A 22,210-nucleotide genomic window follows, 5' to 3' on the forward strand; every position below is an offset into this window, starting at 1 on the left:
TTTGAAATATTACACGAAACTTTTATAAAATTATTCATTTTGATGAAAAATAAAAATAAAATAATGAGTTAATAATATTGTTGGGTGTTCTGTATTCTGTAAGCACCTCTATACTTAGATAAATGTTAAGTGTACAATGCATATTAGAGAAATATGAATTACATCGTACATTATATAAATTAAATATCGTTTTTACCTCGTCATCGGAAATTAAATATTGACAATCACTAATCAAGTATTATATCAATTGGAACATATAATTATGGTTTTATGCATGAACTAAGATTTATAGTATATCTTAGTTCAAGGTTTTATGCACCATACCAAAAAACAAAAAAAATTGAAAGAAATATATTTTTCAATATTTCAAGTAGGATGAAAGTTTTAAGTTTGAAATATTTCAGAGTGAAAATTACATGTAAAATAATATGTCATACTCATAATTCTATAACTGTATGTGTTATCATAGCAACGGTATCGCGTCTGTTGATATACAAAATTAGGCATGAAAAAAAAAAAAAATGCTCATCGAAAGAACGGCGCCAGACAGGACCTTCGCACTCACCGTTCGTCCAACTCCAACTCAAAAACGTTATCGTTATATTATTATTATTCTTTTTGCCACCATACTACCAAATACCAATTAATATTAATTATCGTCGGCAACTCCGTATACGTGTATCTGTCAACCCACCACCACCGCCACCGCCACCATGGAACACTATAATAATATATTATACATACATGAGTAAAACTTAAAAAAAAACACGACAACTTTATACTTATATTATATTAGATTAATATTTAGGACGTATTACATCGTAATATAAAATAATATACAATCGTGTGGTCGTATAATATACGCATATACATATATATATATTACAGATATACCAACGAATATAATATACCTAAAAAAATAATATTATTTCGTATGTCATATTATATACGGTGAACAGGGATCGAGCTATCGAGGTTGCCACGGGGGACACGGGTGATTGTATCGGCGGGAGTGGGACTTCGTTGTAGTATCATAATTTATTTACCATGTCACTGGATTCCGTAGGAAAAAGAACTGTGTACTAATGATGGGTTACGATAGATAGTATGCATATTATGCCGTTGTATAATATTATAGACGCCTCGACCATATCCAATACCGTATTCCACGCGATCGTCTAAAATACAGCACGCGCTATAAGAGCCTTGAAATTCTTCGACCAAAAAATCGGTTCGCCTATTGTACGCTGACCGCGGCCAGTAGTAGTAAATCGGTCGGTTGATAAGCCGGTTAGTGCGTGAAAAATTTGAGCAGGTCGTTTGTCTGGTGACACGTAAGTTGAAAGTTCAGAGAAAAGAAAACGTTTCAACCGAATAATCGACACAGATCACTTCCCAGTGCTCTCTCGTTCTACTGCAAATATAGTTAACGTCGTTGCAGATTATTCCATTTGGTACGTGACATAATAAGCTAGTTCAACAAGTTTATAGGTGCAGGCCATATATTATTATTTTTATTTCTATCGTAGGTACTGGTTTTATTTATTAAATCATAAAATCATAATTTTAATTATTAATAATTCAAATTAGTTAAATTTCATTCGACAAGACTTAGTGTAAAACCAAAGACGACAGACTGATCGTAATCTTTGTGGACCACGTTGCGAAATGCATCCTAAATTTTATGACCGGTGAAAAACCTCTTATCGCAAATAATTTATTATAAGGCTAGGTGTAAAATATATATTGTGGTGTGCTGAATTGCGGTGGAACTAATATTATAATTTCCATCACATTTTCATGGACAACCGTTTACAAGGAATACTGACTTATTAGCATAGTACATCTCCATTGTGATACTCATAATAATATTATTTTATTTATTGTGTAGATTTATTATAATAAACATATCTGAATATCTAACTTGACGGAATTCCTTGGTTGACGAATCATATTCAGAAACGACTTCGTCTTGTGTTTGGAAGCAGTGACTAATTTTTATTCATTGGTGGTGACGGCGTTATTCTATTGATATGGGAGCACCGACGACGCTTTCCGTTATTGGTATAATATTTTTGTTGTTTGGCGTTTTCGTTGGATGGTTCGCTTTTCCAAAGATGATACACAAAAAAATATTGGAGGTAAAGATTATTATAATAACTACAATAAAAATAAATAAATACCTAATAATATCATAGACATTTTATGTATTTATCCAAATTTTTAATTTTTAAAAGCACAATACTTTTGAAAAAAGTATTGCATGAATATTAAATATTGAACCAATAGTTTCTTGTTTTCATTTAATAAAGTACTAATAAGGTTCTTTAAGTTCAGATTAATTTAGTTTAAAGGTATAATACCATGGTTTATTACAAGTGATGCTCACGTTAACCTCATTCCTTTTTTTTTTCAAATTTACATCATTGTGAATAAAAAACTATCAGGTATTTTTTTATATTATATATATATATATATATATATATATATATATATATATATATTAAATATTATTATTTACAACTGAAATAAATGTAGACATAATATGTATTAATTCAAGATTCAATATGTTTCTTATATTCATGAATAAAAAAACCGTTATTTAGTTACATTCTAATAAATTGTATTATTTATCACAAAATAAATATTTTAGTTACATTATGATAAGAGGGTCAGAAATAGATTTTTTTTTTATTTGACTGGTTTTTGACCAGTTCGAAAAATTATAGTTCGATAATTTTTTTATATACACTTTTATGTAACTATTTAATTACATTACTTAGTTTTAGGTTAGCAAATCTTTTAGTATAATATCTAACTATTGTGAACTAACTTACTAGTCATATTTTACAAGAAACTAACTCAACATTATAATACAATATAATATAGTATATATTATATAAATAATACATGGAAATGGGAAAATTATAGTTCAGCAAACATCCTCCAATGTGTTTACTAATCTATATTAGATCTCACCGAATATTTAAGCGTGAAATAAATATTAATAACACAAACTTATAGATATAATATAGTTACCTAATAGGTACATCAAACTGTTAGTGACATCAATAGCTAACGACAAAATATCATCGACGTCATAATTGAAAACGTAGTTTTAAAATAAATTTTTAAATTATAACTACGTATAAAAAAATATTAATTCTATAATATAATAATATTTTACAAAAATCATGAAATATAAAATATCATTTGAGTTAACAATTTGAAATGTTATATACAAATATGTCCCGACACACTAAACTATGATTGAAAAACGAATGAGTCATCATATAGAACCTGAATTAAATTATAGCTATTAATTGATGATGAACTCAAGGCCTAGTCAAGAGAATTATGAGGATCAACGACATCTGAGAAAAGTTAGTTTTACCTTTCAAACATTTCATGCTTAAAGATAAAAAAAAATTCAAAATGTTTATCATTATTTTTAATTTGTTGTAGCATATTACGTTTCCTGTAAGATGTTAACTATTATTTTTTTTTAATGCAGTTAATATCTGCAATAAAGATTATCATTAAAAAAAAATTTAAGGTTGGTACATTGAAAAAAAAATTTTGGTAAATTTTACAATGGTGTATATACAGCTTAGGTAGAATAAATGCTAAAAATATTGAAAACATAATATATTCTTATAAGGGTAAATAGTAATTACTGGAAATCCGAAATAGAGTATTAGAGACTAAAAAAATATCTATGTTATTATTTCAATGAAGTAATTTTTCATTTTCTCATTAGATTTTCTTAGACACAAGCTATGTAGTATGAAAAGCAACAGAGAACTGTAAAACAAATGAAAAATACATTCATTGCTTCACTCAGAATCTGAAATGTTAACTGACCCATATTTAAACAAGCTATCGACTCATAATAAATTTTAAATTGTGTAGTTTATTGTGGTTTTCAAAATTAAATATTAGAAAATACCTCTATCCTATCCCTATGTTAGAATGATCAAGACCGAGCAATTGTCTTACATCCGGTCACTGCAAACGCCTATATACAGCTGGATTCTTAAATACTAATTTCCGATTTCCAGATATTTTAAATTGTCTATTTGTGAAACTAAGTTATTAATGTCTTGCCTTGGATAAAAATTGATTTCAAAATCGGTTTCTTCTCTAATTTTATATAGGCAGCACGACATTATATATTTTAATAACAAGTGTCTATTGCCTTATTCCAGACTATTATACATACGTTATTATAACTATACACCATTCGTTGCACATTATACTAGTAATTACTAAAATTATTTCTAATTACATAACACAAATTCATGTCATTACTCATTGTTGAAATAGAAACGTAGGCAACATTTTTGTAGGTATGTAATCATATGTTATTGGCTTATTGTATTTTATTTTAGGTAAATTACACAGGTACTTACAACTATGTTTGCTCAAAAAAAGTGTTTAATTTTTACATAACCTAGTATTTTTCAGTTTGAAATTTATTCGCAAAATTTTTTCTATTTATAGATTTTTAATAAAAGATCCCCTACAAACTTTTTTACCTTAAAAAAAATAACATTTATTTTTCACTAGTATTCGAATTTAAAATGTTATTTAATTTTCATCAGTAAATTAAAAATTTTCCATCTGTGGATTTTTGATATTCTGTTGTAATTCGAAAACGAATAACCGTAGACTTGAAATTTTCAAAAATATTTTTACTAACATTTTCCATACGTGGTAAAATTTTCAAGCTATTTTGGCACTATTTAATTTATAGCCATGAAAAAATTTTCAAATTTTTTAAATCACTTTTCAGTTAAAAACTTATAACAGTTTTCCTTTTCGAAACTAACATTAGAAATTTTATTAGAAAATACATTTAATTCTAATAACAATATAATTAATATCGAATAACATATGCTAGATTGACAAACCGTCTCAGCTCAGAATTGTTTTTAGTATAAAATGATATTATATCCTTGAATTAAAATTCAATACCCCCAAAAGTAATCCACTTGTAACCTACTGTACAGTTAAAGCAGCATCCACTTACCCGCTTATTTAATATAATTTATAAATTTCAAATATGGCAATAAATTGCTTCAATAGTTATTAAATCATTATGATTTATGACTAATTTGTAACTACTCAAAATATTATAGATAAAATATTCTAATTTCTATGACATTAATACACATTACTAATTTTAATAAATTGAAATTCAATAATAGCCTTACCACATCAACTGCATATAATGTATTTACATACATCATGCCATCATGATGTATAATTATTTGTTCTAAATTATATTATGCCTTTGGAGCATATCTAAGCACATCAATACTTTTTAATGATCCCCCGTAAAATTTAGGTTAGGCAACCTGATGTCTGTCAAGCTCATCAGCAGTCTATACAGTTACTCCGATTAGGCAACTATACATTGACCTGTTTTATTTGTGCAATACTATCAACACATATTAATACGTATATAGATATAAATTTTGGAAAGCAATCTTCAATCTGTAATTTTAGACATGAATATTTTTCAAAATTATGATGATACAATTTAATTTCATTAAAATTTTAACTGATTTTTAGTCTCTAACACACCATCCATACGGTCATAAAATCATAAACATCTTAACAGTGATAGTGTAATGTTTTCTAATAGATGGAAAATAATATGACCGTTCCTGATTAAAATTATTCTATACAATGTATATAGCCAGTGGCGCACAGAGGTATTTTAAGAGCACATGCAGTTAAAAAAAGTTAGCCACCCACCCACCCAATTTTTTATTTATAACAAATATTTTCATTTTTGTTCACTGTAATTCAAAGAAATCAATTAGTATAGACTAGTTTATGTTATACATTTTTAATTTCTCTATGAAACCTGCAGTAGTACAGACCCACCCCCCTCGAGAACACATGCAGTTGCATTTCTTGCTAACCTGTCTGGGCGCCACTGTATATAGCTAGTTTTAATTGTGTAAACATATTGTTCATAACCTACCTATGTAAACATCACTTTAAACAGTATTACGCGTATAATACCTTGAAATGAGTCTGTAGAGTAAATTAAAAAAAAACCCGAATTATTATATTAATAATATAATTTATATTTTGTACAGCGCATACGATGAATGTTCAATTTTATATTTGTTAATTCACCGGTCAAACACCATTATCTGCAGAAGAAAATGTAATAAAAATCAAGCATATTGCGTTGTATTCAATCTGTACGTTACACTATGACTGAACCCAAATAATTTTCTAGAATCACGTTCTTTTAGAGTACATAAAATCCAAAAAAAAAAATAATAATAATTGAAATAAAATTGAAAAATGCTATATGTAGGTACGATCGATGTTAACGACAAGAAATATGGAATGTATCCTTTTCAAAAACACATCTTTATAGAATCAGTTTTATTTTTCAACAAAATCAATGTTTAAAAATCTATTATATTTTCTAACAAGAAGTAGTAGTTATAATAATAACAGCTGCAATAATAAATATTTTCAAAGCATTCGTGTAAGTGTTTATTTATTTGTTGGCACATTTTATCAGCAAAATAAATATTTCTTTCACAATATTTCACATAGGTACATTGCGACCAAATCAGCGCATGTCTTTGTCAATAAGCAATACGCACAACTTACTTTATTCGAATAAGCTATTTCTTTATAATAATAACTAAATTATTAATGCTTTTATACGTTTCATTTAATCAAATATGAAGATGCTATAAACACTTATTGCAAAAAACCAAAATGTGAGCAATTTAAGCCTCTATTTTAAACACTTATTATTTCGAAGTTTTAATATTTTTATATAATTTTATGACATTTGAAAACAACATTTTTGATGGAAAAAATATCTTCTTCTTCAGTTTTTTATTGCAATTTATTTCTAAGTTATTTAATTGTTTGAACGACAACATACATTTTTAGTTTCATATCTCGAAGTATTTTAAGTTTTAATAAGCATTGAAGTGGACTAACATTTTGTAGAATAGCTCTGTGCAACTCTACTCACCTAATCTGTATTTTAAATAGATAATTATCATAACTAGTTTTAATTATTGTTTCAAAAATAGTTTTTTACATAGTACTTCGGAAAATATGGTGTTCAAAAAACTAAAACGATAAAAATAGTAAAAAATATTAATTATAAAATATAGTCCCACAATGATATCAAATTATGAATAAAAAAACTTTTTGAAATTGTGGCTGTAAATAGCGTAAACACTTAAACGGAGCCCCTATTGTTTACAATATATTACAGGTATTCCTACTCTAATGTTCACAAATTGATATATCGATAATCGGTATATAATATTATTTTTTAGATAAACTCGTAGTTATATCATTGATTTAATGGCCACTTTTTTCTCGAGTATAAATTCATATCGAAAAATAAAAAATAAAACATTTCAGACTGAATAGTAAATATTATTTTTTCTCCTATTTTCTTTTTCTAAAGTTAAATCAATTCATCTCCGGAAGTAACACGAATGGTGCTGCTTCAATTCATTGGTGGTACATGGTATATTGATTACTAATTGACACAAATTTCCATGATTTGTCGAATTAAATGTAGGAGGGCTATCACATAATTATAGCATTTCTTTTTTCGCAAATTGTCCAGTTAGACACAATATAGGTAGGTACTCTACAACACTGGTGGCAATACCAGGATCTGATGACGACCAAGCTGCCATCTGTGAACCGCAGGCTATGTGGATCACTGGTCTCTGGCCCACTAGGTCCAGCCAGCAGATTGCTACTGCCAGAATGATTAGAGCCGCCGCCTCTAGAATAAGCCGAGTACCAATTGGATGGACAATGTGCCGCGTTCGCCCTAGGCAGTCTGAACCAGAAAAGTGCTTCCGATGCCACGGATTTGGACACAAAAGTGGTAATTGCTCCGGGCCCGACCTATCGTCCAATTGCAAACGCTGTGGAGAACCAGGGCACGAGCTAAAACAATGCCTGGCAGACAAAGACTTATGTGTAGCGTGTGAGAGAGCTGGCTTTGTGCGCTACGAGCATAAGCCTGGCTCAGGTACGTGCAAAGCCAGGAAGGAGGCAATCAAGAAGCCAACCGGGCGCAATCCACAAACCCAGTCTCAGCAGGTAGGCAGCAGAGATGGAGTAAGCACGCTGAAATGATTCGCTGCCTACAGATCAATCTTCAACGGAGTTCCATACCACAGAGCTTGCTCCAACAGACTTCCGCTGCCACAGGCGCTCAAATTCTCATAGTCTCTGAACAGAACTGGAATCCGACTCATGATGACCGATGGGTAGCCAGCACCGATGGAACTTGTGCAGTTGCACTCACGGCCACCGCTGACTTTGTACCTGACTCGATCGGTTCGGGTCACGGCTTCGCCTGGATTCAGTCACGGAGCTTTAGGATATACAGCTGCTACATCTCCCGGAACGACACGGATGCTAACTTCGCCAACTTCCTGGGAGACGTCGAGCAGTCTGTTCGCTCGGCAGACTTGCACTGCTCGGTTATCATCGGAGGCGATTTTAATGCCTGGTCGCAGGAGTGGGGCTCAGCGTGGAACGATGCTAGAGGCGACCAATTAGCTGACCTAGCTGCTAGTTTGGACCTGTTGGTCGGTAACGTTTGCACCAAGCCTACGTACCGCAGAATAAACGCTGAGTCGGTGATCGATGTCACATTCCACCGCTGTCGACCTTGCCTCGCCCTCACCCATTGGAGAGTCATAGACGAAGTCGAATCGGCGAGTGACCACAGATACATTCAGTTCCGGTTAGAACGGTTAGAATGGACTCCTGATCAGGACGATCCCCCGGAACGCCTCAGGGGATGAGCCTACAGATGGTTCAATTTAGACGCACTAACTTCCCACCTGGCAATAGCACCTCTGCCCGTTACTGATGAAAACACGCCCACTGATCAAGCTGCTGACCAGCATATTTCATACTTGACATCTGCTTGCGACGCATGCATGCCGCCCAGGGCACCACCGCCTCACGGCAGAAGGCAAACCCACTGGTGGAACCAAGAAATTGCCACGCTACGCGACGAATACGGTCGACTGCGTAGGAGTTACCACACGGCGGCAAGAAGGCGAGAGTCACACGAACAACTGGATGTTTACCGAACCGCATATAAGGTCAAGAGGAAGGTATTGCAGCAGGCAATAAGATCCTCCCAGGCTAAATGCTGGTCCGACCTATGCAGATCCGTTGACTCTGGCCCGTGGGGTCTTCCTTACAAAAACGTCACCAAACGCATCGGTCGTCGGCGTCCAGGAATTGAAGCCCGCGGCATGGAGTCGGAGATCGCCGATCACCTCTTTCCCAACCCCCCAGCGACGGACTGGGCACTAGAGCCCCACCCACCAGAAACCGCAGAAGATGAAACCGTTGAAGACTTCACCCTGGCCGAACTGGCCCAAGCCTGCAAAAGACTTCCCCCTGGCAAGGCAACCGGCCCTGATGGTATCCCCAACGAGGTTCTAGCCAAGGTGTTCCTCCGGAAGCCTAACATCCTACTCAGCGTCTACAACAACTGCTTGGCCAACACCACGTCCCCTTCCCGATGGAAGGAATCCAGACTAGTACTATTGCACAAAGGCCCCGGCAAGCCGACAACCGAACCGTCCAGCTATAGGCCGCTGTGTATGCTTGATTCCTCGGGGAAAATCTTAGAGCGGCTAATTCTGGCAAGACTCGACACGCACCTCGATAGCACCGGTCATAGATCACCAAACCAATACGGGTTTCGCCAAGGCAGCTCGACTTCTAACGCAATTGAACAACTGCTGAACGCCGCACACGGCGCAGCGTTAGATGCGGCACAGCACAGGGATATTTGCGTGGCTGTGTCTCTAGATGTGAAGAATGCATTCAACACGGCTCCTTGGAAGAAGGTAGATAATGCCCTCCGGGTTAAGAATGTACCCTCTTACCTTGTGAAAATGATAAGATCCTACCTACAGGATCGATCCATATTGGTTGGCGAAACACTCCACCGTCGAAGTACGACGTGTGGCGTGCCCCAGGGCTTGGTTCTTGGACCAGCCTTGTGGAATGTCTTTTACGATGATTTATTGGACATGGGAACCCTTTCGGGTGTCCAACTCGTGGCATTTGCCGATGATGTGTGCGTCATAGGCATCGCCCGCACAGGCGAGGCAGCCGCTACCCTGCTTAATCCTGTGTTAGCTAGGGTATCGGCTTGGATGGAACAAAACGGACTGAAGTTAGCCCCCACCAAAACTGAGGCTGTAGTCCTGACAAGGAAAAACAAATATGACAACCCGGAGCTTCTGGTTGAAGGACACGTAATTCCTATTAAACGATCAATGCGATACCTTGGTGTTGAGATCGACACTCGGCTCTCTTTCACCAAACACATACAACAGGCCTCCCGTAAGGCTACCGACTCAGCGACAGCCAAAGGCAGACTGATGCCCAACATCGGCGGACCGTCGCAAAGCAAAAGAGCGCTTCTTGGCACTGTGGCAAACAGTAAGACGCTGTACGCCTCGCAGACCTGGGCCGTCCGCGGGACAAAAACGGCTAAGAATCGCGCAGAATTGGCAAGAGCGCAGAGGGCCGTCACACTCCGCATAACACGTGCCTACAGGACAGTCTCGGCCGACGCTTCGTCAGTATTGGCCTCAATGCTACCTGCAGACCTGTTAAAACCAAGAGAGAATAATCAGCATTGCAGCTTGGCAAGCTCGGTGGGACCGGTCTGATAAAGGCAGATGGACATACCGGCTCCTCCCTGACGTTGGGCGCTGGTTAACAAAGCCACCGCTAACCCTGACTTTCCGACTGACGCAGGTGCTTTCGGGGCACGGGTGCTTCCGGAGCTACCTGAAGAGGTTTAATCGGGCGGACGACAGTTATTGCTTATACTGCGTCAACCCCGATGACACTGCTGAGCACACAGTTTTCACCTGCCCAAGATGGATTGCTCGAGAACGACCGCGTTCGAATGACTGAGATTATGAGGCGACCTCCGAACGCGGGCGACGTTGAGGAAATCCTGTGTGGTCCCCTGTCACATGACTTGCCAGAAGACGCCCAAGCCCGAAGGAGAATTATTAAACAGTTCGAAACCAATCGCCTGGAGTTCATCCGCATGGTCGAGACGATTCTGTCGACCAAGGAAAAGGATGAACATGAGGAAGATGCCTTGCGAAGGGCACAGGAAAACGTGCGACCGCCCTGATGGAGAATGAAACATCCAGAGTGGTGGACTCCGGTCGGCTCGCCAATCGGATGACATTCAAGGGCGGCAGACTCCGGTCGGCTCGAGAAGGACAGGAAGAAGTCAAGTAAAACTTGTAATGTAATTAATATTTGATACTGTCAATAAACGATGGCGGCGCCGCGGAAGCAGTGCGAAAGCAGATCCCGCGGTTTCGTCGGTTAAAACGGGAAAAAAAAAAAGGTACTCTACCACACTATTCTAACTTGTGTTCAGTAGTATAATATTATAATGTTATTCCGTAATACAATTAATTTTTTCCCATGCATAACTTTTTTGTCGTTCTCCCTCTTTTTGAGTACTCTTCACTTAATGCATAAATTACATTGTTATCAATTTTACATAATTTAACGAACCATTTATTTAATTGTATGCGGTTGATATAAATAGTTCTTTCGGAGTAAAAGAATATCAGATATTATTATAAATAAAAAAAAATATTACCAGTTTATTTATTTTTTATAAGTATAAAAACATTTTATTACTCTTAAAAGTAATTATATAATATATAATATTACGTATTATCTATTTTAGTTATTACACACAAATTACATGCAATGTAGTAAGTCTTATTAAAATACTTAATTTGTACATAGATTTTTTTTAATAGACGTAATTTAACAACCAATTATCAACCATTGACCTGAAGAATTCTTTACCAACTGAACATTATAAATGATAAACAGCTATATAATTATAAATGTAATGAGTACCTACCAGAATACCTACTTCATTTTTTATACAATTCTGTAAATTTTAAATTTTATATTTTAAATTCCTTTTTTTTTGCTTTATTTGTTGTGTTACTTTGTTCGCATATGCTTATTGTACCTAAATTGTAAAGATTGCATATTACATTGAAAAAAATGAAAACAAACTATTTTAAATGATATTAATTATTTCTTTAAAAATAAATAAGCAAGATCTATATTACAAAAAATATCCGTATAAACTATAAAACAATGGAATAGAATATTTTTTCGTTGTATGCCGATTTAATTGATATAGAGCTAGGTAGTACCATTGAGTATAATAGGAATAATGTGTCTCATGAAGAAGCATCCAGCAGGCGTCATATAATAGTATACGTTAATTTATAATAAAAAAACTCATAAAATGGTGGGTTTATGTTTTGTATTTTTTAGTAATTGGCTATTCAAATTAATATGAGATAAGAAAAATGTACGGATGATATAAAAAATTTTGAAGGTACTTCAATTGCGATGATCGATTCTTAAATATATATATATATATGTAAAAAATATTGTTTCCATTCTAATTGAAGTAAATATAGTCAAATATTTAAATGGAAATTCAGATATATTAGGATGTGTACAACGGATAAGCTACCACTACAAAAAAAAAATGTATGAAGCATTTAAATAAAAATCTATAATTATAAATTATATCTAAACTTTTTAATTTAAATTAAATTTTTTAGAAAAGTAAACGTTGACATCAAAATCGAGACAAATTAAAAGTTAATTTAAAATATATTAATTAACTGTACTATAATTTTACTTATCATTATAAGCTTCACTAATTAAGGCTATATCTACGTTAAAACTTAATATTATCTCTTGATTTCATTCTATATATTACATTCCTAAATCTACTATGAAGTATGGCATTGTAATATGGGGTTTTGCTATGTACTATAATAAGAGAATCATTCAAGCTTTCTAAGATATCTGTCTTTGCTTAATCACCGAAAACCGAGGCTCCGAAGTCCCTGCCTTGTTTCCCTTAAATATCTGTCCAATGAATGAAACTACTAGGTACGCTCTTTTAGTTAAGTGCGAGAATAATATAAGTATTCAAATTGTAGTCTTTATTTAATGATAAATCAGATTGCTGATTGTTTAAGATTTTAAGGAAAAAAAGTCCAATATTTAAGGAAAAATGTAAATTAATGTTTATGAATTAAATAAGAATTACATGTATTCTGAGTAAAACATGTGATATCAATATGTGTTTACTGTATTTATTTATTGCATTTAATACAATATATACATCGGAAAACATATTTGCATAAGATAAATTTTATTCGAGTATAATATGATTGTATTAAATTATTGAAAATATTATAAAATGGATTATATTATACTAAACATTTTGAATCATTATGCAAAAGCATTAAAGCAAAATAAAATTTGAATTATTGAAATTACGAATACATTTATTTTATTGTCTTCTTTACAAAATATTCGTGGTAAGCTTTTACAGTTCATAACATCCAATCAGACCCTCCTCTATACTTGTACGTACATTTTAATGTACTATGTATTTATTTTCCCCTTTTAATTTATTTCCTTAACAGAAGTTTTCAAACTCCTCACTAATAAACTCGAAAATTAGAATAGATATATGCTGACTAATTTTGTATGTAACATGCAGTCATGTAGAAGACTTGATTCTAGTTTTTAAGTTCCTTACATTAAATATTATTTTACTAAAAATTTACTATTTACTAATTTTATTATATATGCATCTAAAATTGTAATTTTACTATAGTAAATAGCTGACATTTTAAACTCAAAATACTAATACCTATAGATTATTATGTGAAATAAAAATTATTTTTAAAAATTCTGGAATCATTTTTTATTATATAGTTATTTTGTTTATCTAATACATATATTTTCAACATGTTTTTATTATAAATTTTATTTTATGTATTTCAGAGTTATAATAATATTTATTTCTCTGGTTTTGAACTAAATATTTTCAAAATGCCATTGTTTATAGAAAGTAATAATTTATTTAAGCAATAGTGAAATTTTTAAGTACGTATGATTAATATTTTTTTTTCAATTTTAATAAAATAACAAAAATTGTAAGAACGAAATCGTTATTTTTAGTATGAATAACCAATGCCATTAACATAATATAAACTTCAATCACTCACATATAAGTATGTGGCCTATAATATATATTTTTTTTAATTTAAAATTTTTAAAAAAATAACACAAAAAGAATCAAAATATTTTTAAATGTATATCATGTCTAAAAAATTTTGTAAAACCACTTTCAAAGTTGAAAACATAAGCATTTTTTTCTACTATAAAAAGTGTTTTCAGACCAAAAAAATCACAATATTGGAAGACCAATACATTCATCGCTTATCTCAGAATCTAAAAATACATTGTGAATAAAATATATGTAATATTTATGATCATGACAATATTGTGTATATAACAACTATTCTACTAAAATAACGTTAGTTAAATACTTTATTATTTATTTATTTGGTAAGTGAATTCAATAATAATATAATTTTCTAGACTTAGATTCTTAGTTACCTATGTAACTTTATTAAGGTTTTGGCATAAAACCATATACATTAGTTATAAATATATGGATATTATAAAACATGTATGTATTATTGTAACTTAAACATGAATAGTATTCTAAGTAATTAAAATATTCATTCACATTTGAAATAGTTAAATTATGTATATTCTTGATGATCTAAGCGTTACCTATTTGTGTAGAATTTTTCGTGCGGAAATAACTGTATTATTCATTTACAGTATTATGGAACAAATAGAAAATAAATAGAAAAATATGAACCTATACAGTGATTGAATAACCTATAATTTATTTTATATTATAATTTTTTCAAATATGCATCAAAAATGTAATTAGAATAATATTATACATGGCATTATTAATTGAACACTGTGACATTCTTCACATCCGTCAAATACATCGTTCTGATGCCTCTTATAGTTTTTATTAACAATAAATACACATTTAGGTCTTTTCAAATATCACCAATGACAATTTAAATTGTAACTTGCCTCAAAATATCACAAGATTTCCCTCACATCGCAAGTCAATGATAATTTTACTAAATTATATATTTATCGTTAAATAATAACTTACCCACTTACTTTATCTTAATGTCTTTTAAAAATCAAAAAATCAAAATGAATTATAAATATTTCATAAAATTATTACCAATAAATTCAGCAAGATAAAAACAATACCCACTCAAAATCAATGATAAAATATAAATTACATTTTGTATGTGTTTTTTTCATTAATATAATGAATTTTAATACAAAACAATTACGAACACTTAAGTACAGATACAATTTTACGAATTAATGATACATATACTTCAATTAATTTAATTTTCAATTTTAATCCGTTAATTCAAAATATCAATTTTTCAGTCTATTATTACGTTAGCTACTGCGTTTTATGTGGATGAGAGAGGAGTGTGTTACGTATTTAATATTGAATTAAAAAAATCATAAATATTTACCATACGAATCTAAAGAAAAATGTAATTAAATTATTATTAGTGTGTAAAGTAGTATTATGTTTAGAACTTATTAAAACTTTTAAATGATTTGACGAGACGTAAAATCGTGTTTGTTTTAGAGTAAATCAATAAATCCGAGATCAGCTATGCGTCAGATGTGGTCACATCCTCCGATATATGCAGATTTTAAAATTTATTTGTTCAACGTAACTAATCCTGAAGAAGCCCAGAAGGGTGAAAAAATTATAATCAAAGAAGTTGGGCCTTATGTTTATCAGTAAGCTTTTGCAATTATATTTCACATTAATTGAATCAGCGAACGCATTACAACGTACATTTTGTAATTAAGCGAATGGAAAGAAAAAGAAAATTTAATCGACGATATGGATGCAGACACAGTTGAGTTTAGTTTCAAAAATACTTTTATTTTTGATGAAATGTCGACACTACCATTAACTGGAGATGAAATTATAGTTATGCCTCATTTGGCTATGATAGTATGTTCAATGTTATATTATATAATCGTAATATTACTTTGTGAAATAAAATATTTATTTTATTAAATAGGTAATTATAATTATATAGTTCTAGCAATATACTTATTATACACGAATATCACTTTGTAATGCTATTTAAATGTTTGATTTTTGAAAATATGTTTGCTAATAATATATAGGTGCTTAAGCGGTATTCTAAATAGACTATATTCATATATAGTTATTAAATAATTAATTTAAATTAAAATTATTCTCATATAGTTAAATTATGACTTTGTGTAGGGAATGGTAACAATGACTAAGATGATGAAACCAGCCGCACTGGGTTTGGTAAATAAAGCAATTCCTTTCTTGTATCCAGATCAAACTAGTGTATTTATGATGGGAACCGCTAATGATATCATGTGGAATGGATTGGATATAAATTGCACTTCCAGAGAGTTTGCAGCCGTTGCTATTTGTACACAGATAAGACAAAATTCAGCGAGCCTACACAAAATCAGCAATGAACATTTCAAATTTTCATTATTCGGAGTGGTACAGTATTATTTTATCATTGAAACATATGACTGTATGGTTTGTATGTATAATACTTAAAGGATAAACCTATAGTTTTCGTGCCAAGAGTACCTATGAGGTGAGAGGTTTTTTTTTTAAATTTTAAATCGAGAACTCTGCCACCTAATGTCTAACTGGTACAACAAATGGCGTATCAAAATAAACCAAAACAAATCAAGTCACACTACATTTACTCTCAAGAAGGGCATTTGTCCAACTGTCTCATTAAATAACATCCCAATCCCCACATCGGACACAATAAAATACCTGGGACTTAATCTTGATAAACAACTAACATGGAAAAATCATATACGAACCAAAAGACTGACTCTCAACGCCCGAATGCGCATCCTCAACCCTCTAATAACGAGAAATAATAAAACAAATCTGAAAACCAAACTTCTAATTTACAAAACCCTCCTAAAACCTATTTGGACTTATGGCATTCAGCTCTGGGGCTCAGCAAAAAAATCCAATACCAATAAAATCCAAGTATTCCAAAACCTAGCTCTTCGTCGTCTGTCCAATGCACCACCATACGTCTTTAACCTAACATTGCATAATGATTTTCACTTAAAAACCATCAATGAAGAAGCTCAATCATTTTACTTGCGCTTCCGCACACGACTTCTATCCCACCAAAATCCTTTTATTAAAAACCTCTCCTCTCTAACCCTCCCAGGGAATCTAAGGCGCAGGCTAAAAAGTAAATGGTGCCGTGACCTACTAAAATTATAAATTTAAAATTTACTTTGTTCATTGCATGTATATATTCATTTAATCTCAACATGAGGAAAAATAAATAAATAAAAAAAAATAAAATAAAAACAAAACATAAATATAAATAAATCATGCTAAGTGTTGCCAGTGGATGGCTTCTTATTCAATTTTTCATGCCATGTATTCTCTTAACACATAAGCTTATTGTACATTTCTTGTATAGATTGTTTATTTTTCTAATAAATATTTAAAAAAAAAAAAACGAGAACTCGGCCATTAGTTATGGTAATCATACAATGGTTACAGGTATGTTTAAAAGGATGTTGCATTTAATTTAAAATAGTAGGGTGTCAAATATTGTTAAGAAAACACCTAATTAATATAATTATACTATTATAGTTATGACAACTTGCAATATTTACACATGGAGTAATAAAATAAAATTTAGTATAAAAAGCGTTATAGCATATAAAAAAAGGGGACATATTATTAAATTAAATTATAAAGTTCCAATGCTTTTAAAAATTCGATCATTTTTAAGTAGTTTTCGGTTTTGAGTCCAATTGCTGTGTCAATGCCCAAGGGTCTCGTCAATTTTGATTGAATGTCAGACACTTTCGTATTTTAATCATTCAGTTGCAATATTTTTCGTCACGAGTCTGACATCGCAGACAACAACCATGATTTGGGAGCTTCTTCTCTTGCCATTAGGTGAAAGTTTTATTTAACGTCAGCCATCAGTACAGATTTTGTAATTATTTAGTTTTATCTCTCTAATAAGTTCTATCACTTCGTATCATCTTCGTATAAACTTTCGATGTTCTATTATGGCGAATGGATGGCCTAAAAGGTTGAGCAACAAGTTTAAAAAAAATAAAAAATAGTAACAATAATATCAATGCCCAATCGTTTTTACTTACGATGGGTTTCATTGGAATATAGCAGCGCGTTTACTATACCTGCGGAAATCCATGTAGCATTCATCATTTTAAGCAGCTGTTCGCCGTCACTTAAAATAGTTATTGCGTTTTTTTGGTCCAGAAAAACGGAACCATCGAGAGCAATCGTTATACAGTGAAACGCGCCTACACTTCGCCAGCGACGGAAGTTGGCCAGGTGATCCGATTCAACGACAAACACAAAATGGACGTGTGGCCTGGTGACGAATGCAACAAGATATACGGGACAGACACCACGATATTTCAACCGTTCATTACAAAGGACACCAACCTGGCCAGCTTTAGCGGTGATATTTGTCGGTGCAGTGTACTTACGTTATATATTATACATATTATAGGTCACACATATACGCATCTTGAAATAAAACATTTTATGTTTACACTAACTATTAACATAAAAGTATCCGGGAAATATTTCACTAGAATCGAACATTTAAAAATATGAGCTTCACATACATAATGCAACAATGTCTGTTACGGACAAACTGATAAATTATATTTAGAATTTTTCTTCTACACTTCAATATTTTTTTATGCCTCTTACGTGATTTATCTAGTTAAAATAGTATCAAATAATTAACACATCCCTACCTACTGTAATACCTTAACTTTAAGTTGTTTCTAGTTTTTATATATTTTTACACTCTTATATATATTTGGTAATACAGTAAATCTTCGTTTAATTCCGAAGTTGGCTCATAAGTGAGATAATAATATTTGAATTAATAGTATGGCACAGGTAACAGAAACTATATACCATTTTTGTACACATAAGTTGATTTTTTTTTCGATTTGGGAGTTGAAATGTAAATTATTATTATTCAAAACATTTTCAAATTTATTTTCTTTGTTAATGTCCTAGCTTATTTCTATTTAGCTTCGTTTTTAATTTCTGCTTTAGCTTTGAAAACAAATGTTTTTAATTTTTTTTTTTTAGGGTTAGGGCTTTAACAACTGATGTCATTAGCTTGGGGAACTGTAGAAGAAGGTACTGTAGGTTTTAACGCGTGGGCTTTTGGCAGAATTTTGAATGGGCACCCGTAGGTTTCTGCCATGCCCGGTCGGGGGGGGGGGGGGGGGCTCTCTCTCTAGACACCGCGAAATTCCCAAAGAGCGATGCCGCCCGTGACCGAGATTCGAACCGGCGACTGCGTGCGTCGCAACCGACGCCTTGGTCCACTCGGTCACTCCACCACCGATGTTTTTATTTTGTTTTTTTAATGATACAAAGATTAATACAAAATATGTATTAATTTAATTTCTATTAAAATGGAATAAACCCAATATTTTGTTGTGAAACTATTAACTTATAATTAAAATTATTATTAATGTTTACTTGGTTTAAAATATTACTATGCCTTTATAAAATTGTTTCAATCGTTTTTGTAGATCATTGGTTCCCGACTATGTACGAGAAACAAAATATAATGGATTAAATGTATTTGAGTATTCGGCCATTTTAGTAAAACCAGAGGAAAAATGTTTTTGTCTGAATCAAAAAAAATGTTTAAAACCTGGAGCATTGGATTTGACAAACTGTTCAGGTCAGTATTTTTTATGTTGTTATATACTACAATTTTCCCTTAAAATTTTTAAATGTCTGAATATAGATTTCAAATATATTATAATAGATACTTAACAGTTCATTAAAAATAAAATTTTAGAAGCTGTAATACAATTAATTATTGTGTTATACTGCAGGTTCGCCTATAATTGCAACTCTTCCTCATTTTTATAAATCCGAAGACTATCTGAACAATGTTGATGGACTAAGCCCTAACGTTGAAAAACATAAAATTCAAATGTACTTTGAACCTGTAAGTTGATTTTATTTGCACTTTATCCATATGACCGAATAACAAAAAGTGTAAATTGTGAGTAAACACTACCTATACCTCTTAACACTACCAACCTAATTGTATTCTATTGATAGTACCGATTATATCATACAATTTAATGATATTTTTTGTTCAGATGACTGGTTCTCCGTTATTGGGTTACAAACGTTTACAGTTCAATATGTTTTTGAAGAAAGAATCAAAAATAAACGTTATGAAAACGCTCAATGAAGATGAGAAACTAATACCACTGTTTTGGGTTGAAGAGGTGAATTAATTAATTAATCAGAAATTATAATACACTTAAATTGAACTTAAGTTGTACAACTTTCGTCTAGTAAATATAATCTAGATTAACAACTTATCCCTATGATGAATATATTTAATGACTTTCCTCTCAGAATATGTTTTACAAGTAATTATGCATTTATTAAAACTTGTTCATACAATTACAGGGAATTGCTTTAAATAAGACGTGGACTAATCAAATAAAAAATAAATTATACTTGCCAATTACCATCATAAAATACGTTAAATACATATTTGTGATTTTTGGTATTGTGTTCATCATATTGGCAGTGGTCATCAACTACAATAGTGTTAAGACAATGGAAGTCACACCAAAATATTAGAATTCAATGATCGTGAAAAACAATTTTTGAAATACTTTATATTAAAATAGATCTCACAGAAGTAAAGATATTTTTGTTTTTGTATATTATGAATAGATTCACTTTGTAAATATATTTTTAGTTTCGTTGGCTTAGAGAAATAATTAATAATATTCTATTAATAACCAACTATACATTTAACTTTTAATATATTTTATTTTAAAAACATGTACTCTTGAAATTGAGCATACTATAAGATACAAATAGGAACACAATGTTCACATGTATAAATACAACATACTTCTAATATATTATTTTCAAGGTAAACCTACTTGTAATACATACCACTCATTAATGAACTATTAAGTAAATTAAAATTTTTTTTTTAAAGGTATTTAGTAGAATTGCATAATATATTCTATTGTATATTATTAAATTAATATTATCAATATCCTAGTAATATAATTATAATTTTCTAAGGTTCAAACTAGACATAAAGTTATTACTAGATTGTAGTTCATATAATAAAATTGTTTGTATCAATAAATATATATAAATAAAGTATCAGTATACGTATACAATATTAATCTACTTCTATTAATAATTATATTATTATGTATGGGTTATTATAAAAACCTTCAAAAATGAGGGTATAAAAATATTTCACTTTATCTTAAGCTAAAATATTGCAATGAAATTTTGAAAATTTTAAATCACTAAAATATGCATTGCATAAAATAATTTGCTGCCTACTGAAATGGTTTCAATTATGATACTTACGTTGTTTTTTTATAGGTATATATATAAATTATTAAAAACTTTATTGAGAGTTAAGATGCAATGTGATATTATTAAAAATCTCGTGTTTAAAATTTACCTGATCAATAATTGAATAGTATAATTTTTTTATATAATACTTTATAGTCTTTGCGTAGGAGTGTATTATTATTTATTTTTGTGATAATCACTCAAGTGGCTGTTGGTCAAACTATAGTAAAAAAGGGTACATAAGTATGAATGAATCAGATGAAACTTATATTTTATTTTTTTAACAATAAAGATATACCTACAATGTACAACTCTTCAATAGGTACTCCAATATATCCCATTAAGAATACCTACATTATTATCCAAACAGTTCGTGTTTACCTCCGTCTGAGCAATACGTGTCCCGCCTTTATCACATCCGCATTTATAGCTTACGATAGCGAGTAGTACGAGTCTTATACAATAAGTAATAACAGTATTATGATATAATATGATATATATTTGTTACACTAAGTACAATACCAAAACCTATGAGCCTAACTCCCAGAAGGGTAATACGCATATTCGTAACAACTCACATTCAAAGAACTACGACAACAACATCACTCCATCCAACAATAAAATGTCTGTCAATGAAAGGTTTATAGCATCTAAAAAATCTATTAATAAACCAATGTCCAACACGCAAAATAACATATCAAACAACCAGAACTCGCAAATAACTGCAATAACACA

The 22,210-nt window shown here is 31.4% G+C and overlaps 1 protein-coding gene across 1 annotated transcript; it reads left to right on the forward strand.

Annotated features, from left to right (window-relative positions):
• Positions 1–1,275: 1,275 nt before the first annotated feature.
• On the forward strand, positions 1,276–21,192 carry LOC107167472 (sensory neuron membrane protein 1). The gene is made up of 10 exons (XM_015516521.2): positions 1,276–1,454; positions 1,892–2,141; positions 15,644–15,801; positions 15,874–16,021; positions 16,304–16,558; positions 18,341–18,558; positions 19,648–19,802; positions 19,960–20,075; positions 20,233–20,364; positions 20,552–21,192. The coding sequence occupies exons 2-10, from the start codon at positions 2,034–2,036 to the stop codon at positions 20,726–20,728; spliced, it is 1,467 nt and encodes a 488-aa protein (XP_015372007.1). The 5' UTR covers positions 1,276–1,454; positions 1,892–2,033; the 3' UTR covers positions 20,729–21,192.
• The last annotated feature ends 1,018 nt before the right edge of the window (positions 21,193–22,210 follow it).

The sequence above is a fragment of the Diuraphis noxia genome, unplaced genomic scaffold (genome assembly GCF_037042655.1).
Source record: "Diuraphis noxia isolate RWA-SAM2 unplaced genomic scaffold, SU_Dnox_SAM2 contig0003, whole genome shotgun sequence".
NCBI lineage: Eukaryota > Metazoa > Arthropoda > Insecta > Hemiptera > Aphididae > Diuraphis > Diuraphis noxia.